The sequence below is a fragment of the Semicossyphus pulcher genome, unplaced genomic scaffold (genome assembly GCF_022749685.1).
Source record: "Semicossyphus pulcher isolate SPU_LCO1_2020_fin unplaced genomic scaffold, fSemPul1.0.p SCAF_4, whole genome shotgun sequence".
Lineage (NCBI taxonomy): Eukaryota > Metazoa > Chordata > Actinopteri > Labriformes > Labridae > Semicossyphus > Semicossyphus pulcher.
The window spans coordinates 25,081,651-25,107,970 of record NW_027211715.1 but is presented as its reverse complement, the minus strand read 5'-3'; the positions used below and the strand labels follow the sequence as shown (position 1 = coordinate 25,107,970).

Sequence of the window (26,320 nt, the reverse complement as noted above, 5' to 3'; positions counted from 1 at the left end):
TATCATTCACAATAAAGTGAGCTAAGCTAGCTGTTATCAGTTACATTAAAATGAGCTAAGCTAGCTGTTATTACTCACAATAAAATGAGCTAAGCTAGCTGTTATCATTCACAATAAAGTGAGCTAAGCTAGCTGTTATCAATTACATTAAAATGAGCTAAGCTAGCTGTTATTACTCACAATAAAATGAGCTAAGCTAGCTGTTATTACTCACATAGAAATGAGCTAAGCTAGCTGTTATCACTCAAACTTTTATTTTTGCATTGTTTAACTTTTATTGCTTTCTCTCCACTGTTTTCGTCTCTGTTCTTTTTTCCATCTGTAAACGGGCTGACGTCAAATTTACCGGACCTCTTTTGGCGGATTGATATGATTACAACAAGTCCTCCAGATTCTGTGATTAGAGCTGAATCCCTAGCAACGGTCTGTTCTTCATAGCAACAGTCTGTTATCAAGAAATAGCAGACCTCGGATTGCTGTAATTAACCATCAGAATCAAGTATTTAACACAGCTGTGTAATAAATTAAAATGTGCCAATAATTGTACCTGTAATCGTCTTCTTAAAAAGTTTTTGATAGTTTCCTGGTTGATTTTTTCCCCCTCTCTGTTTAATAGTTAACCACTGTCAAGTTTTGTTGAGATGCCCTGACTGTGGCTTAACTTGACTTATTTTCTGTTCACGTATATCCATCTCTGCCCAAACGCTCACTGTGTCATCAGCCAGACAGGGAGGAAGCGAGGGACAGACAAAGAGAGGGAGAAGAAGAGAGGCGGAGGGTCTCTGGAGGCTTCAACCTCGGCAACTCTGAGTGTTGCTCTGACACCGTGCTCCATCAGGACAGGCCGCCTGACATGCTGTGATTGGTGGCCACAGCTCTGGACCGGCCCTGGGTGGGGGAGGCAGGAAAGGGGGCTCTGTGGAGGAGAGGTCGATGGGGTGGGTGAGGAAGCAGTGGTCTGAGGGATTGAGGGACTGGAGAGGAGCTGCTGGACATGATTGGTGACTTCAGGCCTGGGGGAGCTGAGTGTTGACCCTGTGGAGAGGAAGAGATAGAGGGTGAGAGGGCTGTTGGTGGAGGAGTCAAGGTGGGTGTGCTGAGGTTCTGTAGCAGGCGATGCTAACCTAAGACTGTGACTTGTAGCCCTCAGTTGAGACTAGAGATGTTCTGGTACCATTTTCTTCTTCCTGATACTGATATGCAGATTAGAGTGTTGGCTGATACAGAGTACCCTTACTGACATTTTGCTGGCTCTGACTAACATTACCCTCTCTGCTAGTACCACACTGTTGCTATTTGCTATTGTCACATGATAATTTTGCCTAAAACAAGTTGATTTTTGGATGAGAGGGCTTATGAAATATGGTGTTCTTGCAGATACCCAAATCCAAATAAGAGGCTCTATTGGAGGCAGAACAACTTTAGTTGAGACCTTGAGTAGCACCCAAAGGCTCAAAGAAGGGAGTGTTAAAAAGGCAGGGAAGTAGATAAGATTTAATAACGATTAATGGCAAAAAAGGTTGATTGAAAGGAGGTAAAAGTTAGATTAGAGAGATATGGAGATACAAAGATGAAGGCCAGGCGCAGCTCTGATTTAAAGTTGTAATCTCGAAGATCTCAGTTTCGTTCTGTTTGGCCAGACAGTGTTGCATGTCTGACGTCCACGGTCGGCTCCGGTTGTAACTCTTGATTTTCCTTGCTGACGGTGGCTTTCCTTTTTAGACTGTTTGCCTTCATCTGAGCGTCAAGTTTGTTTCTTTTTCTTTGGATTTTCACTTATTTTTGAAGTTGTATCTGTAGTCATCCATCTTTTCTTTGTTTGTTCAGCCATAGTAGATTACTGTTTACTCGCAACACTTGCAGAGACCAGAAAAGCAGCCGCTTAGCTCCACCTAACCTCTCTGACAGGCCAACCACTGCTGGCTGATGGAAAACGCGTCACTAACTGGCGCCGCTTGGGATTTTGTTCTGCGAAAGTCGCCACAGACACCCAGTCTGTAATAATACTATATACTGCAAATGCAAAGGCTTTCATCAGTGGGCCATAGGCTCAATCACCATTGTGTTACCTCATTCGGCGATAGATAGCGACTTAACAGACATTTATATAAAGAAATTATTACTTTAATGACAAAATGAGAGAAACTGGGAAAAGACAGTGAAAAGCAAAGAGGCATGGTAAGATGAGGTTTGCTGATAGGAGATGAAGGTGATGATGCTGCAGACAAAAATACAGCTCCTCCTTAAGACCTGAGCCATTTTATAAGGACAAAGCCACCTTCCCCACCCTGCCTCCAAAAAAAAAAAAGGGCGACAGACGAGCGGTGATGTTTTGCTGTGAGCTGTTGAAAATGAGCATATTTTGTCAGCTCTTCACTCCAGCCACTCCTGTGAAGCTGTAACAGCAAGGGGAAAGGTGTGGGAAACGGAGAGATGAAAAAGATGGAAATTCATTCCTTTTTATGCGTTTGTGTGTGCGGAGGCCTAAATGTGTGTGCGCATGTATTTGTGTACATGTAAGTGTGTGATGTCTCAGTGTGTCACCGGGTCTCGTCTTTCCCCTTCACTGCACCCTGACAGCGGTGTCAAACAAGGCCTCATATGATCTGTGTATGTCTTTGAGGAGATGTGTGTGTATGTGTCTGGGTTGATGGTGTTTTTATTCTTCTTTCTAACCCTGTTCACCTCAGATCCCTCGGGTGTTCCAGGGTCTTGCCTAATGGACAGTCTCGCCCCGCTAAGCTGGCCTTTGGCTCGGGCACTGAGCTGGACGCCTAACTAGGCCCCTTTGTTGCTCATGGGTCCTGATTGCGCTGACCTCTGGGCGGGCTTCCTGGGAGAAGCAGGGTGGTGGTGGAGAGGAAAGAGGCGAGCGAGGGGATGTGCTTTTACGCGCCGTTGCTCACATCTTATCCAGCATCGCCCAGTGACTGGCAAAAAGAAAGCGGTGGTGTGTTTTGGCAGAGGAGTAAAGAGCTGTTGGCTGCTTGTGTTTCTCAAGCTGCAGGTGGACAGTAGTGGTTTCAGCTACAGATGTTTCCATCCAAGAGGTGTGCCTGCCAGCTGCACTAACGGTGCACTGCCATTGAACTCCCAGGACCAATTTCATAAAAAGCAATGTACAGAAGCTAGATGGTGAATATTTGGTAAACTACTTCCTACCTGGTCAACAGCTCATTAAAGGGGTATGTAATGAATATGATCCTGAGGTTTCTGTTGCAAAAAGATTGAAGACTCTAGCTAGCTGTAGTTTCGATCCATTTAAACAGGATCTTGTAAAACAAAAAAACAATCTCCCATGGCAGCTCGCTCTTCTTACCTGTTTTTTTAGCCAAATGTGACAGAACGTAATGACATCATAAGGGCCTGTATCCACTAAGGGTGTTTTTTTTTTGTGCTGGCAGCGTCCACAACCTCAATGTCAGAGCGCTTGTGAAAGTTGTCTGGCGGCACTTCTGCTTCCCTCGGTAGTTACACTTAAGTCTGTTTAAAAATGCTCTGTATGCTTAATATCGCCTTTATTCAACAACATTGACATAGAAAGAAAAAAAAATGATGTAAAGAATCGTGTCCTGACATTAAGCAGCTCCGCACCTGAAAATTGTACCCCGAAACACCGGAAGGATTAGCTTCTCCTCCACCATTGTTGTTGACAAAGCCGATATCTGAAGTCCCGCCCCTTCTTGATTTTGTTTTGTCAGTGAGGGAAAAGTGACGAGCGATAAATGATGAGCGCTAAACTATTTTCAACTGAGAGCGCTGTGACAAAAAACAGCCAATGCTGAGGGCGTTTTTGCGTTTGAGTGCTGAAACGCTGCCAGTGCAAGAAAAGCCGTAAGTGGACACAGGCCCTAAAAGAACAGAAATGTGCTGACACGAAAAGACAGGAGTTTGGATTTCTTTTGCCAAAAGAAGCAAGATCAAGCGATTGGTATTATTTTAGATTGATCTGAAAAGGATCGCGTTAAGAATGATCTCCTAAAGTTGCCCAAGAGCTTTGAGATGTTTAGCAGGTGGCGATGCAGCAGATTCAAGTCTTAGTGGTGTAAGTATCTGAAATGGAGTTGGTATGACTGAATGGCTGAAGTCTTGAAATTAAAGCTTCACTCAAAGCACTTCTTGTGTAGCAGAGATTTTTTTTTACATACAGTCTAAATGTGCAACTTCTGCTCTGGTCTGTTTGAAGTTAGTGTTTGCACAAATGCTAAGGGAACAGAGAATCGAATGAGGAACAGGGTCAGAGTCAAGTGGTGAAACTTTGTTCCACTTTATTTAGTTTCATAATGAAATCTTAGCCTCTCAGTCCATTTCTCGGAGCTCCTTGTTGGGTTTACAAATCCAAACAGGACCAATGTAAATGTAACGTATGTTATATTTTGTTAAATGTTGCCAAACGGCCTCAGTTTTATGGCTACAATCACAGAGGAAGAAAGAGTGCATCTACACTTGGAAACAGGTTGTCCCTGTCAACCAGGACCACTCATATTTACCGTATCAGATGCCAGACTTACCCTAACCACATGCTGCTGCTGCCAACAGAGCTATCACACGTATAACCATGTGGCTTAATTGGCGTGCATTTTTCCTGAACTACACCACCGGCTACATGGCACAACCAGCAGCCACCAGCCAGAGACAGCGATAGAAAGAACAAATAGGATGCTGTGTAAAAGGAGGGATGGATGGAGAGAAAGAGGGAGGAGAAGGAGGAAGAGGAGGCTGCAGAGATGACCTGACCCCCTCTGCTAGCTTCCATGTACATCTGTCAATGAGACGTCCGCAGCCAAATGTTTAGGAGCCGGTGTTGCACTGCTGCTCCCCTGCTGAGCTTCAATATATACATTCTTTGTGTGTACGTGTGTGTGTTTGTGTGTGTGTGACGCCATGTGTTAGAGGCAGGCCCACATCAGGGTTCATACAGTCGAGCTAAGCCCAGTGGGAGCTGAAAGCTTAAAGAAGGAAATCCCCCCCGGCTGCTCGGTACACACACACACACACACACACACACACACACACACACGCTCTCTATCCCTCTCCTCCTGGCACGTCATTAATGAAGCCCATGCTTGTATGTTTGGGGCATATGCAGCTCTCTTGGCCCAACACTACAAGTGTGTGTGTGTGTGTGTGTGTGTGTGTGTGTGTGTGAGGGAGTGAGACATCTCCCCCTATCACATGGTAATATATTCAGTGGAAGATCTCTGCAGAGGCATAATACTGCCGCTCTCCCCTGTCTGAGCCCATCTGTGATACGTAGAAAGGACATCAGCAGGACAGGTTATTAGCGCTGGAATAATGCACACTGTTATTGTTGATGCCACATACTTATTCTCCGAGCAATATGCCCTCTCACCCCGTAACATAAATACGTCCATTGTGGAAAAAGCAGAAAATAAATGATTGCAATACAATGGACGGCATGCATACCACCCCGGTGGATTGTTATGATACTGGAGGTGACTCATTAACAGCTGATAGACGGGGAATGACTTTGGGGCCGGGCAGTGGGGGGTTAAGGGGATGTTGTCCCTCCTGAATTTATCATACATGTGCGTTATAGCCTAAAGAAGAATTTACCTACCCTTATTAAACTTGAGCAAGGACAACTCTCGGGGTAAATGCAGAGGCTTCTGGGATGCTAATTTTCCGAACGGCGTCTCCATTCATGGCGGCGCAAGGTGTTGAGGTCAGTGTTGTTGTGGTTCACAGGAGGGCCAAACTAAGGCCTTCATTTTGTCCTTGCTTTACGTATCTGTGGCGTCCCCGAGGGTCCAAAAGTGCAAATTTGAAAATGACAAATATTTTCGGCTGTCTGCTGTGTGGCTCTCACACATATGAATATAAGAGCATATATATACCTGTCAGGTGTTGGCAAGCTTTAGAAAAGGCCGGAAGATCAATATGCCACCTTCAACACCTCCAGGAGTATGGCTGTGGTAACATGGGACCATTGTTAACCAAAATCACCTCCCTTAACACAGACGCCGTGCAGCCAAGGGGTCACCGCTAACAGAAACTTATAGAGGGGTTTTAGAAAAAAATGTCCAGAAAGACAAAACTCCCTCTTCCCCCGTCTCACTCTCCCATCAGCCAGGTCAAAGCGAGCGAGAATGTGAAAATGTAACGCCCCCGTGTCAATTTGAAAGTGCACCTATTCGGCTCATGTGCCCCTGCACCTCTCCCACCAGCAACCCCCCTCCCCTTCTTCTCCAGCTTCCCCCTCTCAAGCAGCTCTGTTGCTTTGGTCCGGCTTTGAAGGCCGTTCTTATTACTGGCACAGAGCGCAGGTCAGAATGGCAAGCCGGCAGCATACTATTAAAGCCTAATGAAAGAAATCTCTGCAGGGTCTGAGGTCTGCAGCGGCCAGAGGAGGCTGTTCCTCTGCCCATTGTTCCTCTGCTCCTCTCCTCACTATTCTCCACGTTTTTTCTCCTACAGAACGGTGTCTCTATCTCAGCCTCTAAATCTGGCTTCTCCTCCGTCTCCCCCTGTCACTGTCTTTGTCTCGCTCAGTCATTTTCTGTATTTTCCTTTGAGCCTCTGTCAGTTTGCAAGATTCACAGTACCTGCATTTGCATCAGATGATGTTTTCACTCCTCCAAAAGAAATTGCTCATGACAAACTAAGTGTCCCTTTAGATTGCATGTTGTAAATGGCCGAGATTTTACCCTGGAGTACTGTGCACTGTCTCTTTATTTTTTTACGGTAAAGTCTCAGATTACCATCTTCATCCATGTGTCTTGCCTTTATTTTTGCCCCCTCTACAGGAAGGCCAAAGGTCAAAGTCCCCTACACGTCTGATTCAGTGTGTCACAGATGTCTGGACATTGGGGATTAATTCTTCACGACTAGCTTCTAAATATCCTCTTCTTCATCTTAAACTGCTGTAGCTCTGCTTGGCATCCAAGTTGCACATTTTTTCTAAAATGAGTTTTGACAGGAAAATGAAGCTTTGTCATTTTAGAAAGCTCTATCAAATTATTAATTACGATTAAATCAGAGCTCACGTTCAGGTCTGGCACAATTGCAAAAGGCAGTAACTTCTTTCAAAGTAAAGACACATTATTGCTCACATCAAATAAAAAAGTTTTGGCAAATATTTATGTAGATTTATGTAGGATCCAGGCTTATCTAAAGGAAATCAAGTGGAGCAGACAAACTAGATCCATACTTATTAAAGCGTTTCTCTCCATTTATCACTGAGCAAATAACACATATTCAGTCTTTCCTTTTCAACTGGTGTGCTTCCCATCATCTGCTAGACTTCTCAGGGGACTCCTTGATACAAGGAAGAAGACAAATCCACTCCTAATAGTTATCGGCCAAGTATTCCTCTCAAAATATTTTATTTAGAGCCAACACCATTCTGGTTTGAAACCCATCCATAGCACCATCTCTGCCATCAGATTAGTTGTAAACAATATTTTTCAAACAACAGGCAAATCCTTATCCAATATTTTTAAACAACAATAGAATTCAGTGTGTCAAAAATGGACGTATACAGTCATAGTGTTTTACCAATAACAACAGGTGTCCCCCAAGGATTAGTTCCGGGCCCTATCTAATTTACAATTAATATTGATAGTATTTCTTTAATAACTGAATGTAATGTCCATCTTTATGCAGATGATACTATTATATATTGTTTTGCTGACTTTACAACTCACTGTTGAGAACCTTCAACTTTCTTCAAAATGCACGTGTCAGCCTAATATTCGTACTCAATGCAAGCCGATCAAATTCATGCTTTTTTTTCAGAGGTTTTTCTGATATATGAACTCCTGAAACAGTGTGGTTTACACCGGAAGGCACCCTTTCTGTGGTAAAAAAGCTGTTGACTACGATGACTCGTGCTTTCGGTAACCACCACACCAGCAGTTAGACCCTTAGCCCGGAAAATAATGGTATTATTTCAAGAAGATGTTGTTGGCTGTTAATGTTATTGTTGTAGGCTATGATATGACATTAGATTTAAATGTGTAGCTTCCGTATTTATTGGTTAAATCATAATGAGTTGAATGTAACAGGGTGCCTGTATAGGAGACTGGATAAATGTGATTTAGTCACTTGTTTTGTTTGCCTGGGAGGAACATAAACTGCTCATCATGTCAAAACTAATGCTAGCTTTTATTTAGGATTTACAATGTTGGTGTTTTTTTGGAGAAGCCATTAAACTACTCCTCTCTTTCACCCTCTTGTTCCCTATGTCTTTCTTTATGTCGTAATATCTTTGCCGCCGTGTTTCTCTCCGTCTGTCTTTCGTTCTCATTATAGTATCACATTCAGTAACCTTTCTGTATCTGGTTCAGTCTGGGGATCACAGAAGAAACAGGAAGTTGTTCAGGAAGTTTGCTGTTTACAGTGTAAAAGATCACAGACCCACTCCCTCCCTTTCCCCAGTAAACGTACTGATAACAGTTCATCACTTACTTGGTGCTAAAAATGTACATAAGTCACTTGTTTGTGTTTTCATTAGTTTTAGACCTATTTTTAATCCGCCACGTCTTCCCCATCAAGGTTTCATACCATCATACATTTTTATGCTGCATTATTTATTTTTTCCCCTCTCTCTCTCTCAAACCAAGGCTCAGCTGTCCTTGTGCCTTTACACATTGCAAATGAATGCATATCCATGCAAATTCTTAAAAAAGAAAGGCTGAGAATTTGAATATTTTGCTTAAAGCTGCACCCAGGTCGACCCTGCCATTCGGCATTTGAAAGCAGTGTGTCTGTTTGAATACTGAGGATCTCTCTTTGTCATGTTCGCCAGAGGGGCTGGGTGAGCGAACCAGCACCGGCAGGATGGGCAGAGATCGGCTGGGTAGCTGCACACAGACAGACTAATTGGGAAAAGGGGGGCAAGGGGGGGGACGGGGGGTGTTGGTAAGGGTGAGGAAAAGGTGGGGTATGCAGGAAGGGGGGAATCCAAGAAGACGACAGGGGGTTTAGGAGGGAGGTGAAAGAGGACGGAGAGTGGGGGATGGAGGGAAAGGAGAGAGAAGGGAAGGAAGAGAGGAGGTGATGAAGAGGGCACAAGAGCGTGCGGGAGGAAGAGGTGAGGGAAGGGTGAGTGGAGACACTGTGGTTTCCAGCGCTGATGTGTTAGTAGCCCTGCTGACTGTGTCATTATACTGTTGAAGTGCCGGCTGGATAACTAGGGTCCCTGCCTGCTGCAAACCACTGCAGCCTTAAAGCTCCATTATACTGTGCCTGACACATATGGAAAAGATAGCTGCACACAAACTGCTTTCCCGACCGTTATTAAACGTATTCAAGGAAGAAAAGGTCCCTTAACTTTTACCTCCAAGTCTAAAAGCAAACTTTTGATTCCAACAGAGCAGGAATAAGTTGAAGTATACTCTCAGGTATAGTTTAAGCATATTTTAGTTTCAGGTATTTATGAAATCAGCTGCCGGAGGTAGGGCTATAAAAGTGCAATATGGTGTCACAACAACACTGGATCATAATAAGCTATAATGTCTGAGTAGACATTTGAGGAGCCACTGGGCTATTTCAAAGATCAAATGTTTTTGTGGATATTTCTAATAATATATTTCTAGCTGTTCAAGCTGTGCTGGTCCTGGCTGGACTTACACCATTACACCAACTTCAAGTCAATATACATGCTTTGTCTGGTGCTTTCAAGTTCATGGTCTTCCTCTTCTTCCTCTCTTCTTCTTCCTGCATGCAGTTCAAACAGTTGTTGTAATTCTGGGATTCAGATGAGGAGAGGCATCCTGGTCCTTCATTTGACCACGTGAGGCTGTTTTTGTGAACATTTGCAGCCTATGTGACCTATATGTAGGGCTGTGATGGGAAGTGCATGACCGCAATACCACATGACCGGTTATGTGACAGCAACCACAGGGTGCACCCAGTGACCGTCATCACAGCTTTTTTTTATGTTGCTGGTTACTTGTACAGCGTCTCTGACGCATTAAAATCTAAAGGGACGCAGTAAACTCACTATCCGTGTGTCACAGGGAAGCACCTCGTCTTTCCCATACAGAACGATACTTTATGAACAAACTTAAAAATTAGTAATCAGCAAAAGAAACCTGACTGTCAGAGCACCGCTGTTTCAGCCCTCTGTGCATCTCATCGGCGATCCAGTGTGTAGTCTCGCAACATGCTTGTTTAGCTGCTACAACAGCAGCTAGCCCGTCACCACGGATTTCATTTCAACAATGAAGGATACGAACTTAGTGGTTAATAAGCTCATGCCGTGTTCACTCATGTCGATGATGTTTTACCGTCTACGGGACGCGCTGTAGTTAAATAAACAAATCTCACTCCGGCAGCGGGCTGAGGCGGCGGTTAACCGTCAAACCGCAAGGGGGCGTTAGTGTGTCACAGCGTCACAGTAACATGCTTACACCCTGAAAGAATGTTAATTTGGCTTATTAATTTTTTTATTTTTTTTGGTCCATTTGTAGCAGGAAACATGAAGCCCTGATAAGTTACAAATGTATTTGAAAGTGACCATTGTGATTGACTGGTGGTCAGTCCGGGGTGTACCCCGCCTCTCGCCCAATGACAGCTGGGATTGGCTGGATGGATGGATGGATGGAGTGACCGTTTTCTTTCCAAGACTTCAATGAAGGACGAGCAACATCTCGCCCAAAGGTCACCAGATTAAAAGAGTGCATTATTGGATGCTTTGGCCTTACACTTGACATGCCAGCACACATAAAGTGAGTGCAGCTATTCACATGACTTTCGAGGGGTTGTTACCTTGCAGCTACAACAAAATAATTCCGATCCACATGCGAGACTTTGCTCCAGAACTGAGCATAGCTAAGCTTAAACCTCATGCAGATGTGCAGCAGAGCAGCTGTTTGAAGTGTGTTCAGTTGGTTTTACTACCTTTCCAGCTTTAATTGATTCCCATTCATTTGGTATAAAAACTCATCCTGCTAAAACCGAACTTGAGTCGGGCTATCCATCACGGTGAAACATCTTGCCTGCATTATTCTGAGTGATGTTATGTTTGTGTGGTAATGCAGCGCAGGCTTTTTCAAACACAGTCTGCGCTTTCAATTGCATTAGCAGGAAATAATAAATTAACTTTGACAAAAAAAACTAAAAGCCGGCACGATGTTCAGTGTGATGGATTATACAGTAAAACGGTGCAGCGAGCTTTGAAAACAGATGACAGTAATGTAAAGTATATGTGAATTGTAGTAATGGGCTAACACATGCAAAAACACTGATATAGTCCCTTTTTAAAGTCTGCTTCTGATACAGGTATAGCAGAGGTACATGGACAAATTTGCCTGCCACCGGCCTCCATTGCTGCTAAAACTCCTCCCTGTGTGGAGGGCTCTGGGGGCCCGGCTGCACTGAACTGGGTTGAGTTACACCGGGTAGCTGGCTAGATTGATCTGGCTGCAGTAGCCGGGGGAATATAAAGCAGGGCAGGGGCTTAAAGTCTGAGTCCCCCCAGGGAGGAGTCCTCGCTGCATGGGGAGAGGGGCATGAACTGAGCTGCTTCCCTCCCTTTCTTCCTCCCTCCTTCTGCTGTTGCGTCCATCCATCGAACACCGTTTCCATCCTTCCTTCGCCATGACATTCACTCTTGTCAGCCTCTCCGTCTTTCGCTCCTTCCCTCTTAGTTTATTATTTTCAGCATTTTGCCCTTTTTCCTCCAGCCTCACGCCTCCCCGCTCGTCTGCTTCTCTCCTCTATATTTGCAAGCATATGGGGAAACGAATATTGCTCATGAAGTTCACACCCAAAATGAAACACCATGCCTGACGCTGAGTTAAGCATTTAATCCGTTTATAAAAGACGCTTTTAGAAAAAAAAAAAAAACTGGTTAACATCATTCTGTCCACTTGCTGTGATCTTAAAAGCTGGTTTTCCCCTTTTTAGTGATGGTGGGTGGCCAGGAGAGGAGGTGCGAGAGACAGTCAGAACTAGCCCACAGAGTATGATCTGTCGAATCCCCCCAGTCTCCTCTGCACGCCTGAAATATATATAACTTAACCCACCACAATTACTTCTAAAAGAATCAGGGTAGAGCAGGAATAAAAGTGAAGTTTAGGCCTATTTTTTAAGAGCGGAAAAGCAGAATTGTCGTCCTGTGCTGCAAAGTTTGTTGCTCTCTCCTGCTGCACGCTGCTATTCTGCAGGGGGACGGCGCAAAGCTGCACCGTGCTGCTGTGTGCTGCTGTGGTGTTGTGGTGCAGTGATAGCAGGATCCTCCGCTGGGGGAACCCAGAGTATTCTGTCTCGCTGAGTGATACCCCTGTCTCCACTCACGATAAACAGCACACACACACACACGCACACATACACCAGCGTCTGCCAAGCACAGCCTAGCAGCAGATTCCTCCCCCACCCCTCCACCGCCCCCCTCGCAAAGCTGCAAATATATTAGCTGCCTCTTTTTCTTTTGTCTTGGGAAAACGGCAAGCACGGGGAGAGTGTGTATGTGTGTCTGTGCGTGTGTGGTGGTAGTGGTGGGGGGCTTACTGTACTAAGAAAACTGTGCAAGAACACCCCCCTTTGTGCCTTTCCTGTTTGGTATCCTCATGGTGTAGGGTCCAGTCAGGGAGGGAGGAGACTGATATTAATACGAGTTATCAGTGACACTGGTATGATGCAGGAAGCAGACGGACAGATGAGGAAAAATCACATGCTATTTGGTTAATGTGCTGTTGGAACAGGAACTCTTCTGAGCTTTGTGTACAGACTGGATTCATCCAAAATACCCCAAAACATATATTTCATTTGTTGCACGTTGCCGTGCATATAGTTTTGCTGTTAGTCGCTCAGGTGTTGTCGTCTGTTTTTTAATATGTGTCGCTGAGGTTTTCACAGCTTTTATATGGAACTACTTTTTTGGTCTGTAGATTATTCACAGAACTCAAGACAGTCTGCAAAAAGTGTCTCATTGTTTGGGCTGTTTTCGCTCTTCAACAGTTTCCAATGTGATACATTTCATTATTATATAACCAGGCTCCATCCTATTGTTAAAGCCCCCCTCCAGTGAAAATCCAGCGTTTAACCTTGTAAACATCTCCATGTGGTGTTCTTCATGTGCTACAAGACATATCAGGTACAACATCAGCAGTCATCTCCATGGCTGGGCCTGTCTGCTTTTAAACAGCAGTGTACCAAGGACAGGCTGAACAACACGTTTTCAGATTGGCAGGTTTGAGACGTCACAAACCTGAGGAGCCAATCCTGTTAATGGACGGGGTGACGCTATGCGTATCATTATGTGTAACCCATGGCAACCACTTTGCCAGCTGTAACCATCATCGTTATTTTTGCCATCTCACGACTGACTACTAACATTAACGTTACTACTAATTACTACATTTCAAGCTAGCTAAGTTTCAACAAGTTGCCACTAAACGATGGCAGAGACGTGTTTTGTTTTCGCGACAGACGGGGACTACGCAGATTCAGGATTTTTTAATGAGGGAGAAGGAGGAGATTTTTACGAGGTAATTTTGCAGAAAAAACTTATCAGACACAATTTATTATTTCAAGCGGAGCATTTTATAAGTCTTAAAACATGACTGGAGCTGCTCTTTAAGAAGACAGCTGAAGCATTTTGCCTTTTAATTAGTGATTCTATTGACAGATCGGTTATCTTCAACTATCATGACGGACATTTAATCATTTATCAAGCAAATATGCCGAACATTTACCGGTGCTAGTGTCCAAAATGTCCTGTTTTCTCTGCTTTATTTGTAGCTTTTGGACTCTGAGAGAACCATTTACAGCCTCTTAAGTGTGTGATGGTTGTTTTTCACTGTGTTTCGACATCTTATGAGCTCGAGCACTAACCGACTATAAGTTGCATCACTTTAACACACTGCTATAAATTGATGGATAAAGTAGAAGATGGATTCTGTCTGATTTTCAATCTGTTTAATGGCTGAAGACAGCAGGTATAAAACATCTATAGACTGTTTGGTGTCAGTATATCTGAGCTATATGGACTGATATGTATATAGGGTGCTTATAATGTCTGTCTGTAGAAGATGTCTGCTGTTTCTATATGTCACATTATGCACACGTACAAACCCATCACTCCTCACTGGTCCTGTGCGAGATCAGAGCCTCTGCAGCCCCGAGACTGTCACTCAAACGCCGACAACTGATGTGGGCGGGGCTGTGACAACTCTCGAATCTGGCAAGTCAAATGTTTTTATTTGCAGGGAAAAAGCGTGGGTACGCGTGTGTGTGTGTGCGTGCGCCCCGCATGTGTGCGCGTCTGTTTGGGTTTGTGTGCCATATGCAGTGCGCCAGGGAGGGCTCACTGGAACATATTGGTGTGCGCACGTAGTGGTTAATAATAGTAGCAAACGCATACAGCGATGGCAGCTCTGATGTGTGTGACAGTTTCACAGCCGCACACGCCAAGACACAGTCACACACATGTACACACGCACACACACACACACACACACACACACACACACACACACACTCCCACAGCAGAGACGGAGACCTCCTCTGCCACCGAGCCCTCCGTCTTTGTTGGGTTCTCAATTTTATCACAGATCCTGATAAGTAAAAACACTTCCCTCCCACCAACCCCACCTCTCCTCCTGCATGCTCCATATGTGGGCAAATACACGCAAACATATAGCCGAGGCAAACCCACCCACACGCGCACACACAGACGCACGTAAACACATACAAATGTACATGCTTAACCACCCTCTCACATTCAATGCACAAAGTCCTTGAAGCAGGCAGGCACATATATCATCCACTCAAATGCACAAACACACATGACACACACACACACACACATCTCCCCCTCCCCGTCTTCTGTCATTGCTCATTGTTGCTGTTGCTTGTCTGTAGCGATGGTTGTGTTATGCTGGGGTGGCAGCTTTAAGTTTTGATAAGGAGGGGTGGCGGCGGGGTGGTGGAGGGGGAGAATCAGTGACTGCTCCCCGCGGCGAGGTCTTAGCAACAGTATGCAGCAGCAGCAGAAGACACCCAACCTGTCGTCCGGATCAGTCTCTGGGGGAGACAGAGAGAGAGAGAGAGAGAGAGGTGGATGAAGCATCAATCTCAGCTCGGACATCTCCTGTCAGAAAAGAAGAGACAGACCTCGGGCTCAGTGGCCGAGCTTGGCAGGCAAAGCAAGAGAAAGAGTGAGAGAGAGACGGTGAGAGGGGCCAGACCGCCGCTCGGTCCCCGGGATTAGTCTGTGGGGTTGGCAGAGCCTGGCCAGGGCTGAGAGAGAGGTAGCAGAAAGACAGACGGCGGAAAGGACCAGGTGCCTGGCGCCGACTCTGGGCCAGGTTAGCAGCCAGAGGGACGAGGAGACACACACAGACACAGAGAGAGAGGGAGAGAGAGAGAGAGAGAGAGAGGGAGAGGGAGACCTGGTACTCTGTGGCTGTGTGGCTGGTCTGGAGAGGCTCACCCATATGGTGCTTCGCTCTGTTCCTGCTCCCTGTCTAAATCCATATGCTGCTGGTGGAAAGGTGCCCCCCCCTCATACCTCCCCTCCCCTCCTACCTCGCTTCAAGAGCATGCAGCCTCCCCACACTCCCCCAACCCACAAGGGAGGTGTTGGGAGGTAAAGCCCTGAAGGCTTGTACCCCCCTCCTACCTCTTAACCCCTCAGAGCTGCTTAGCCCATTGTCACTACAATCTGCCACCATCGCCTTGGTGTTGTGTGTCCCCCCCCTCTCCCTCTCTCTCTCTCTCTCTCTCTCTTTCTTTCTCTCTCTTCCTTCATCTTTTCATCTCCCTTTGGCACCCGATAATCGATGAACTTATTAACTGCTAATTATTCAAGCTGTGGATCGAGGATCCCTCCCCGTCTTTGGAAAAAAAAGAGGGGAACCTTTCCACTCTGTTCTGCCAAATGAAGTGGTTTATATTGCCCATTCATTTGGATTAAGTGCGTTTAGGCTGCACTGTTTGGGATGTGAGGTCTTTGTCAGATTGCTATCAGCAGCGGTTAACATTAATCCTCATTTTGTTCAGCCAGCTGATAGCACCCACTTAGTGGAAGCCCAGGAGATTTGAGTGTTTGATTACGCACTTTTTTTATATGTTTCCTTGTGATGTGTTTGCACTAAAAACACTGTTTGTGTGTCTCTTTCTGTTCTGGTTCCTCAGGAGGTCCTTCAGACGATACCAAAGTTCTGCTTTCCCTTTGACGTGGAAAGGTACGATTCCTCTCCCTCCCTGCTTCCTGTTTTACAGCACTGCACTACACACGTAACACACAAGCACAAATACGCACACTTAGCTCCCCTCCCATTTACAGACACACATATGTATTTTAAAAAAAAAAGGAAACGAAATGATGTGTGTTTCATGCATCTCACGAAAATTACCACCATCCGTAGCTGCAGTTACATGATGATTTAATAACTGATTGCAAGAAGCCTCTCTGGTCTTAAACCCCAAACAAATCAGACCTCGTCCTGTCCCGAGCGCGCCCGCGAAGAACACAGCTGTTTGTAAAACATCCTTGTAAAGGTGAGGACGCTATAACGATGCTAATAATTAAAACAAGTTTCCTTAAGGAGGATGCTGATGAGGTCATCACTGACCTGCCCACTTGATGCGTCGTGCACAGGAGCATGTGCGTGAGGAGTTTAAGGACGTGTGTCGTCTTCCACATGATATAGTTCCGATCGGGGCAGCAGCTCTCCGAAAAAAGTACCGGCCTTTTATTTCCAGCATGGAAAATGACATGTTATAATTCCCATTATAAAGGTAGATAGAGAAATGGAGGGAGAGGGGGTTTATAGTGTAATTTACTGAAGCTGAGCTGCTGCCATCTAGTGGTGAAGGGATTTATAGAGATTCTCTGCATTTTTTTCCTTTTGGGTTCGAAAAGCTTTTTACAGTTTTTCAAGCAATAGTGGAAATATGTGACATCAGATTTGGACCCTGACTGGAGATTTAGCTCATGGTGAGAAAATGAGTCTGTGTCTGATCAAAGCAGGCCAAAATGTTGTTATATTTCTTTTATTAGGTTGTATTGATTTAAAACACCCTGTTGGATTGAGTTGATGGTGAAGTTGTTTTTAGTGGTTTGATGTGTGTGTGTCTCTTGTGTCCGGCCTCAGGGTCTCCCAGAGTCAGGTGGGGCAGAATTTCACCTTTGTGCTGACGGACATCGACAGCAAGCAGAGGTTCGGTTTCTGTCGACTCACTCAAGGCTGCCGGGTCTGCATATGTCTGCTCAGGTAACACACACACACACACACACACGCACACACACACACTTATTATGCTTCTTTTTTTTTTTACATTAATACTCCAAGGTGCATTTATTTCCTTATTTTTCATCTTATAAATTCATGTTGTCTTAATGAGCTGAGTCTTAAACACCGGGTATCATACACTGATTTTCTTAACACATCCAACTTCTCTCCTTCCTTAACTACATGTGCTAAAAGTTCTGCTGCACTTCTTCAATCCAAACATAAAAAAAGTCGCCCTTTCAACTTTTATTTTTGAATCCGAATCAAGAAAATGTGTGGAAAAATACTTTTTTCAAACAGCAGAATCTTTATTTTCTGGTTCAAATAACCCAGACGTGGTCTGTTCTGCCCTTTGTCAAACTCTCTTTGGATCCGTCTCAGAACAGTTTTTTTTTTATCTATATCCACATTTATTTCTCAAGTGATGAAAAAAATTAATTTAGCAGATCTGAGAAGTGAACACAGATTTTTTGAGACAGCGTTTCCATTCATTCCCACTCTTCACACTGAGCTGCACTATGCCAGAATAACACATTTATATTCTCATCTGCCCACACAAATATGTTAGTGATGTGCCTGTAATTACCCAAAAGTTTAGCACTTTTTTGATATTTCATAGGTGGATTTATCCTATCACAGCACGCGTAAATGAGGACACCCAACCCGAGAAAATTGCATTTTCTTCGCATAATTACTCTCCAACAAAGGCTATTATCATTTAATTCCCATGTAATTGCATGTTGACACAATGTTTTTACAGATGTAATTACCTTACCATTACAAAGAAGGAGAGCTCCAGTGCTGGTCTCAGTGGACAGGCTGGTGCACTTTAGAATAAACTGAGGAAAATGTACAAAATAAATCCATTTTTAATGAATGTGTTAAACAGTTTAACAAACAACAAACTGGAAGAAGGAGCACAAAGAAAGCCTTCTCTTTTCCTCTGTTAGTGTAATGCAGCTCTCCTGTACGTGTGTGTGTGTGTGTGCTGGGTGTGTGTTTGCGGCTGTTGATGGACAGTCGTGGGTTTGTCGCTGCCCTGATGAGCTGCTGTGAAGAGCGGTGTCCCTCCTCCCCACACCACCCACCCTTCGCGGCCAGCTTCCATGGCCTTTGTTTTTCTTTTCTCCCTCTCTCTCTCTCTCTCTCTCTCTCTCTGTCTGTCTCTCTCTCTCTCTTTTCTCCTCGTTATTCGGCTACTGCCACAGCGCGACAGCAAAGACGCTCGGCCCATAATTATGCATGAAGCTTCACTGCCAATTAGCAGAGGTTCCCCTGTCCCTCTCGCTGAGTTAGACATGCTAATTCATTTGACATATGATGTATAAAATTCATTATGCATTCTGAGTAGTTTGCATGGCTCGCTTCATTTTTAATAAAATAACGTATAGAAAGTTTTCTGGGTTTTTTTGTTGATTCAATTTGATTGTTTGCTTTCCAGTTACATTTTTCTTCCTCTTTTTAAGTCTTGATCTTTTCCCTTACTGTAAGTGACCCCGGGAGTTTGGTCGCAGATATGTGAAAAATATTCAATCATTAAAAAACATTTTAGACATTTCATGGAGGAAATGTGTAAATTAAGTTTGCGTGTTAAAGGTCCTTTATTTTCTCTGTTTATTATTCTTTATTCTGACTTTTATTCCGCCGCATTATTCATGCAAAACTGTGTATTGCATGTGAAAAATAACCAAAGAAAACCTAATAAAATACACATAATGTAACTTCCTTATACTAAAGAATCATCAGTTAAAATGTGTCTAAATCCAAAATTGGTTTATATCCATTTAATCTATAATTCCACATGCATATAAACTTTAAGTAATTAAAACAGTTTGCGTGTCCGTGATTGTTGAAGTGCTGGGACCGTAAAATTGTCACCTCTGCTTACAGGAGGAAGTGCCTTAATGAGAAGGACAGTTTTATGTGGACGGCCCTTTGTAGTCTCCCCCGCTGCAGCCGCGGCTGAAAGGGCCGTGCTCCCTTCAGGCTCGACCTTACCAAGACAAACGCTACAAAAAAACACACCAGAAGTTCAATCCCCTGTCTTCTCTTATTCTTTTAAAGGATTTCCTCTTTAAAAAGTGATTAATTCAGAGGTGAAAAATGCAAATAGTTTCATGTGGGAGGCAACATTTTAGTGACCGCGTTGTTCCAGTTAGTGGTCACTTAGCGGGTCGCCGGAGGATACTTCCTTCTCTCTACTTAACCTCTAACCCGAGAAAGTAAAGGTGTAATAAAATCTTCCTCTGAGCCGTCTACAAAGTGTAAGATGACTTACGATTACAGGTGCCTGTGCATTAAAGGAGATTTAACACTCATCTAAGGAACAGGAATAAGTGTCGTGCCTAGCAGCCAACAGGTAGTTTATGGCAGCTGATAAAAGCGCTCGAGTGTGCAGAGAGAGTCAAACTATTTAGCTTCGAGGACTGGAAGCATCCAGAATGTTCTGGTAATAGTTTCTCTGTTATTTCTCTCTCGATCTTTGTCACATTTCTGCTCGTAATAGGATAACGCAGGCTCCAAAGGCCCCTCCACGGCCCCGTCTGCTGTTAGATATCTCTGTTCTGTTAGGTGGACTGCGCCCGGGATCGAGAGCACGACGTGGCTGTGAGTGGGCCGCACATTAACCGGTTCGCTCTTCGAGTACATGGCACTTTGAGAAGACATGTGTTTAAAATGGCAGGAGAGATTGCGGGGCCCCCACGCACTGAGCACTCCGGTGATGGATGCCTCTCTCTCTCTCTCTCTCTCTCTATCGGAGGATTTGCGAAGCACAAACAGATCTGAGCAATGAACTGTGACGAGTAGGAGTATCTCTCTAAGCTTTCCAAACTTTAACTTTGCATCAACACAGAGAGCAGAGCCGGGGCGAGGCGAGGCGGGGCGGTTGGGATAAGTGGAACAAAACAATACATCTTTAAGTCATATTCAGTGTATGGCAATTTGAATAAAGCATAAGATCCTGTTACCTATTGCAGGAAGATGTTTGAAGAATATTGATAATTTTCGGTTGGCTGCCTTCCTCAGCAATCATGCCTTTTCCTCTAAAACAAAGGATTTACAGCACCTTGGTGTAGGAGTGTAATGACTGTGAGATCTGTGAGGCCTGACGGCTGCTCTGACAGCGAGAGTCCTATTTACATCCCCTTCAACTGTGAAAAATGAAGGATTAATGTCCAGAAGCCTGGCTCCTTAAACAGGAGGCGGAGATAACACACAGGCTTTGTTCTCCCTGAGTCATTAAATCACGCTGAACTTTCCCCCGTAATGGCTCAATGTAAACTGACCCCATATGCAGATCGTGTGTGCGTTGTTTGACGGGGCAGAAATAGGTCTTCAGGTTGACATCCGGTCAGCATGTGAATTAACACACGCGTGTTTGATTCGTTCTCTCCTGCGAGTGTGACCTGATTGCGGTAAATCTTCACACAGACGTCAAAATATCGGCGTGTTAAGAGGCTGATTGTTTCAGACTAATGGTCAGTCAACCTCTCTGATTGGTGCGCTTGGCTGCACTCCTCCGGGAACGCGGCCTGTCGTTGGCCCCTCGCGGATTTAGCAATATGAAAATTTGCATTAGGTTCACTTTATTGTTTTCTTGTTGTCTGTTAATTCCAGTCTGCAGAGCAGCCAGTGACCCATGGCCTGGAAGCTCCTCGGTCTCCAGCCCAGCGCCTGAGCAGGACTCCACATAAACCCACACGCTGTCAAACTTCACTCTTATTATTATATAACTAGGAAACTGCAGATTAAAGCTCTTTGTCTGATTATTATTTGATTTAAATAACGTCTTAATGACTTATTTAACTAAGAATCCACTCTCACTGATCGACTCATTCGGCCACTAATTCACGTTTCAACCTCTGCATCCAGCCAACTTAATGAAGCATTAACAAGAGTCTGTGTATCTCATCGCAATGCTAACAAGACCTTATCTGGACTCATTATTTATGCATGCAAACTCCATGTTAAAACCCCAAACTAAATAATAATTCAATACCTTGATAGGACAGCATGTTATTTTATTATTTGATTGCATAACATTAAACGAGCCGAGCCCTCGCGGCTTTTATGCCAAAAGAAAAATGTTGGCCATCTTCCACCGAGAGCGCGCGTCGACTTGGCCAAGAAAGTGTCAACTTTGTAAAGAAAGCCGTGCTGCAGATGCTTTTAGCTTATGGTGGGTGTACTTAGTGATTAGCTTTAACACAAACAGCGCGGTATAAATTATTTTGAGCGCGTTAATGAATTTATTTATTGTACATTAATTGCGTGCGGCAGAGATTATTTTAAAATGTGAAGGGCACGAAGAGAAGCACAGAGAGAGAGGGGCAGGAAGAGGAGGAGGGGAGGAGGGGGGGTAACTCGGGCTGCATTTTTGTTGAGCCTGTGCATCTGTGAGCAGCATGCTTGTAAACCATCTCTCGTGTTAAAGCGACGGTGGCTCTTTGTTTAAGGAGCTGAAGTCCATTGTTTTGTTTGCTTTTCTTTTGGCTTAAAGAGCAGAAATGACAGGAATCCTGAGCGCGCGGAGCCCCGGATACAAAGAATGTCATAATAAGGACTAGACAGCATTTCCCCTTACAATGCAACAATGACTGTGCTTTGGAGTCGCACCATCCTTTATCTATGTCCTGCATGCATTTGATCTTAAAGGAATAGGTCAGCGCATGAACACAGTAATAATACAAGGTTATACACAACAAACACACAGCTTACAAAGCGTGTACTGTCCAGGAAAGGCTGAAATACTTTAATAGACATTGATGTTGTTTTCGGAAGACTGAATTTCTGTACATATACATACACAGCTCCGGAAAAAATATAAGACACCACTCCAAATGTTGCTTAAATCAGCATCTCTCTCTATATGTCACGGCCAGCCCAATCTCCAGATCTGAAGCCCACTGAAAGATGGATGGTCACAAGCCATCGGGCCAAGACGAGCTAGAATAACGTCACTTAGCAATGTGAAAGACTTCCAAGATGCATGAACGCTGTAATTACAAACCAGGTTATTCCACCGAATATTGATTTCTGATCTAAAACACAAGTCCTCTGTTGTTTAAAAATGAACATGAACTTGTTTTCTTTGCTTTGTTCGAGCTCTGAAAAACATCTTTTGGTTATTTTAAAGCTGCCGTTATGAACTTTGGGTTTGTGTTTATTTTGGCGCCCCCTAGGGACAAAGCTGTACCCCTTATCTCTTTGCTGATTCTGTCCTATACGTGCTTAAGTGGTGCTTTTTATCAGTCACTTGTAAACAAAGGCAGCGGGGCTTTGACTCCTACCCCCCACCAGCAGTTTCAGGCATTAATAATAACTATATAGAAATAATCAATCTTGTCGCTGATGGTCTGGTTTGCTTTTGTAGCTCATAGAGAGTCATCAGAATAAATTTCAGTCTGTTTCATGAACAGTGAAAAACTCCTCACAGGAGCTTTAACCGGTCCTCATTTTCTGCAACTGAAAGACCTAAATGAAATATTGTATTTGGAATTTTGGATGAATGTTGTTTATGATAAAACAAAAGTTCATTTCTCAAACACAAACTTATAAATAGAAGAAGCAGAGAAAAACATATTTTCGCAGTGGTCTGTAGCTGTAGCGGAGCTGTATCTACAAACATACATATGTAACGTAAAATCTGTAATATAAGTCGCTCCGGAATATAAGATGCATTTTGTTTTTGGGGCTATCCAAAAGGGAAAAAAGGTTTTCTCCAGCTATTACTTAATAAAAACGTGTAAACGAATTATTTCAACACTTTTTCAGTTTATTTTCATTTAACAAATTACAGCCCACACACAGAGTCTGCTGTCCTGCTATCTAGCGGTGGGGTAGTTGAGCTCAGGTGGCGGCTGCACTGGCGATCAAGACGGCGCATGTCCGTGAGGAAGCTTTAGCTAATTATAGCGCCATCGTCTGGGTTACACAATAAAATACCTCTCTCTGCATTTTATACTGGTATATTGGTCGCACCGGCGTATGGGACGCAGCCCACTTTATAGATAAAAAAATGTATTAAAAGTGCGTCTCATACACTGAATTTTAAGGTGCGTGCTTTGAGACTCTGTGATCCTAACTGCTTTGATGGCACACATTGTTTTAAAATGAATTTAAACTGCTCCATTAACACATTCGTCTCTCTGACTCTTCCAGCTACCTGCCATGGTTTGAAATCTACTACAAGTTACTGAACACCCTCGCAGACTACCTAACAAAACAACAGGTAACCTTGTCTTTACTGCTTGTAATTGAATATCTACAGTATTAGATGTGGTAAGAGCACATTACGTGACAGTAAGATACGTTGGTTTGATTCCGTTTAGAAACAAGCACACAGTTTAGTGTTTTTGCGTCTCTACTGTGGTGAAATGTTCCCTCCATTGTGCTCCTCTGCTGCTGCATGTTGTCTTTTGTGTGCAAGTTTTGTTCGCCGTCTCGGGCTCCACTTGGCTCCTGTTGTTAGCAGCAACAATGTTGACATTTCACAGACCAAACGCTGATCTGACACTGGAAGTTATTCCTGATGATTTACTGGAAAACAAATCGTTAAGAAAAAAAAAAAAGCAACCCCACACACACACACACACACACGGGGGAGCACACGCAAACATACACACGAGTGTTTCGCACTTCACAAAAGTCTTTTCCCCAGACTATTCACTGCATTGTACGAGCAAAGGGAGGGAAATGTAAAATATGCAACAAACTGGGGAGATGTGCAGCGTCTAGCGCAGAGGGTGTAGGTGATGTTCCCATGTTTTGACTGAAGAGAGAGGAAGATGGAGGGGAGGGAGGGAGGGAGAGCGAGGGGAGACGTGCGGGGAGCTTTGGGACCGCTTTCAATTGTCATGTAGTCGCTGCTTCTTCCAAGACCCTCAGAGAGCAGTGATGAGGACGGAGAGAGCCCCGCTAAAGAGGGCAATCACAAGCAGATTATATAAACATTCAACATAAACACACGTTTTCTCTGATTGAAAGGAATTCAGGGGGAAAGTCTAATAAAGAGAGAGACAGACAAGTTTGTGTGAGAGAGGCAGAGAGATTGCTGGAAATCCTGGGTGACTGAAGTGTTAGTGTGCATGATTTGGTTTCTATTTACCCCGCTGTCCGTTCCAGGCGAGAGGGAGATGTTGACAGACGAGGGAAGACAGAAGAGCGATGAGGGTTTAAGGCGAGGGGTAAATGAACTGTTTCCCCAGGCCGTGTTGCTGACCATGCGTGTGAGCATTGAGCCTCTCATGACAGGAGGCTGTTCGATCGCACACATCCCGAAACCCCTTCCTCCCCCCCTCGCCTCCCTCCCGCCCTTCTCCTTCTCTTACTGTACATCGCCGCCCGTTCCTCTCCAGTTTCTATTTCTCACACACGCACGCACATTTCCTCAAACGAGCAGCGGCTCGTAGCCAAAACCAAAACAAAGTTCCCTGAGAGGGCAAAAAGAAAAAGACTCTCAAACAAACAACAAAGCCCGACCTCTGCGTGAACATCACTTAGTTTAGTTGTAAAAGTTACAAAGTGTCGTCTCCGTCGGTTCTCCGGCGAGAGGCCTGGGAGTGTAAATGGCAGTCTTGTCGTGGAGCTCATAAATGCTGGGAGGATAATCTCAGGGCCTGTTCTGTGGTCAAGCTAGCCCTCTGACGGCTTCTTAAAGCCCCCCGTCTTTAGAGCGGGGACCCCTGTTTAATTACCGACAGCCCGCTCTCGGCCGTAAATCTCCGCCGCCGGATAATAAGCGTCTGCAACCCCACGCTCAGCCGTCTTTTAACCTCGCCATTGCTCGTTAAACACATGTCAGTCGGATGTTTTGGAGCCCTTCAGGCCTCGCTGCAGGATTGCCCTCTGGTCTGCGGCAGCGCCTGTCCCAGCACTGTTGTTAAGATTGACACATAACTCGCGACATCAACAAAAAACAAGTAAATAAAATTCATGTGTCCTATGTTGTTTCTTTTTCTCTCTTTGTTGTTTGTTTCTCTCCCTCAGGAAAATGACTTGAATGACATGCTGAATTCTCTCTATGATCTGCCTGTGCCAAAGCCCTTCACGCCAGTCAACCTGAGTGTGGTAGGTATAGATCTCGTATTCCCCCTTATCACAGGCGAGACAGCTGAGAGTGGAGGTAGGAACAGGGATGGGAGGACAGGTAGGGTACTGTTAGTAGTGTGCTGCATCTGGAAAGAGACTGCAGGAGGAGAAGAGGAGATAACAGCTGGCTCAAGTAGTTAAAAGTAGAGACGCTTAAAATATAGTATAAAAAGTGAGACAAAGAAGGAGGAATAATGAGAACTACAAAGAAGAGAGGACGAGACACACATGGCTGAGAGAATCAGAGTGAAAGGGAGAGATGGACAAAGTGTAGAGGTTGAAATGGGACGAGATAAACAAAGATGAGATACTCTAGGTAGGAACAGAGAGACGCAGAGGGCCCACGGCTGACACTCTGTTTGGAAACAAGAAGTGGCGCTAACAGGTTTTTGTGTGATAAGGCCGAGCCGGACATCTTTAAACTTGAAGGGTCCTTTCACAACTCGTCGTGTCTCCTGCTTATCAGAAAGTGAAAGCGCTTAACGAGCCAGGTCGCTCAAAGTCGGCCTGTGTTTGTGTTCGCTCTGACACAATCTCTCCCTGTGTGTTACTCGCACAGTTTTCGCTCCCAAAAGCCTTTATAAGTACAAATGTAAAGTGTTTTCTTTGCTTATATCTCTATTTTCTCCTCACCATTATGGTATTAAAAGAGTTTCAGTTAGGGATGCACAACATTATCGGTATTAACGCTTTAATTCTGCCTATATGCTCGATGCTTTGCTAAAAAAGCTTGACGTAATGCTACGACATTAACTCGGCATGAGTGTGCGCGCACTGCCTGCGCAAAGTTATCAACAATATACAAATAAAGACTAAAAGTCACAGAACCTCGAGCCAATGAATAGAAGTGAAACAACTTTCACAACTCTTAACTAGCTAACAGTTAGCTCACATTCTCATCATTTTACCGGACTTAACATCAAACACGCCGAAAATACACTCACATCAGTGCAAAACTAACTTACATGTTCATGGACTCACACACGATAAAAAAAATGTCCGTCTTGATCACTGATGTCTCC

General features: G+C 44.4%; 1 protein-coding gene across 1 annotated transcript in view; it reads left to right on the top strand.

The window, feature by feature from the left end:
• Positions 1 to 26,320, top strand: part of dennd1b (DENN/MADD domain containing 1B) — a 120,724-nt gene that overhangs the window by 33,137 nt on the left and 61,267 nt on the right. The window contains exons 4-7 of the mRNA XM_069680173.1: positions 16,108 to 16,157; positions 17,070 to 17,189; positions 23,370 to 23,439; positions 25,197 to 25,277. Of these exons, the coding sequence (XP_069536274.1) occupies positions 16,108 to 16,157; positions 17,070 to 17,189; positions 23,370 to 23,439; positions 25,197 to 25,277 (321 nt within the window). The remainder of the gene's footprint in view (positions 1 to 16,107; positions 16,158 to 17,069; positions 17,190 to 23,369; positions 23,440 to 25,196; positions 25,278 to 26,320) is intronic.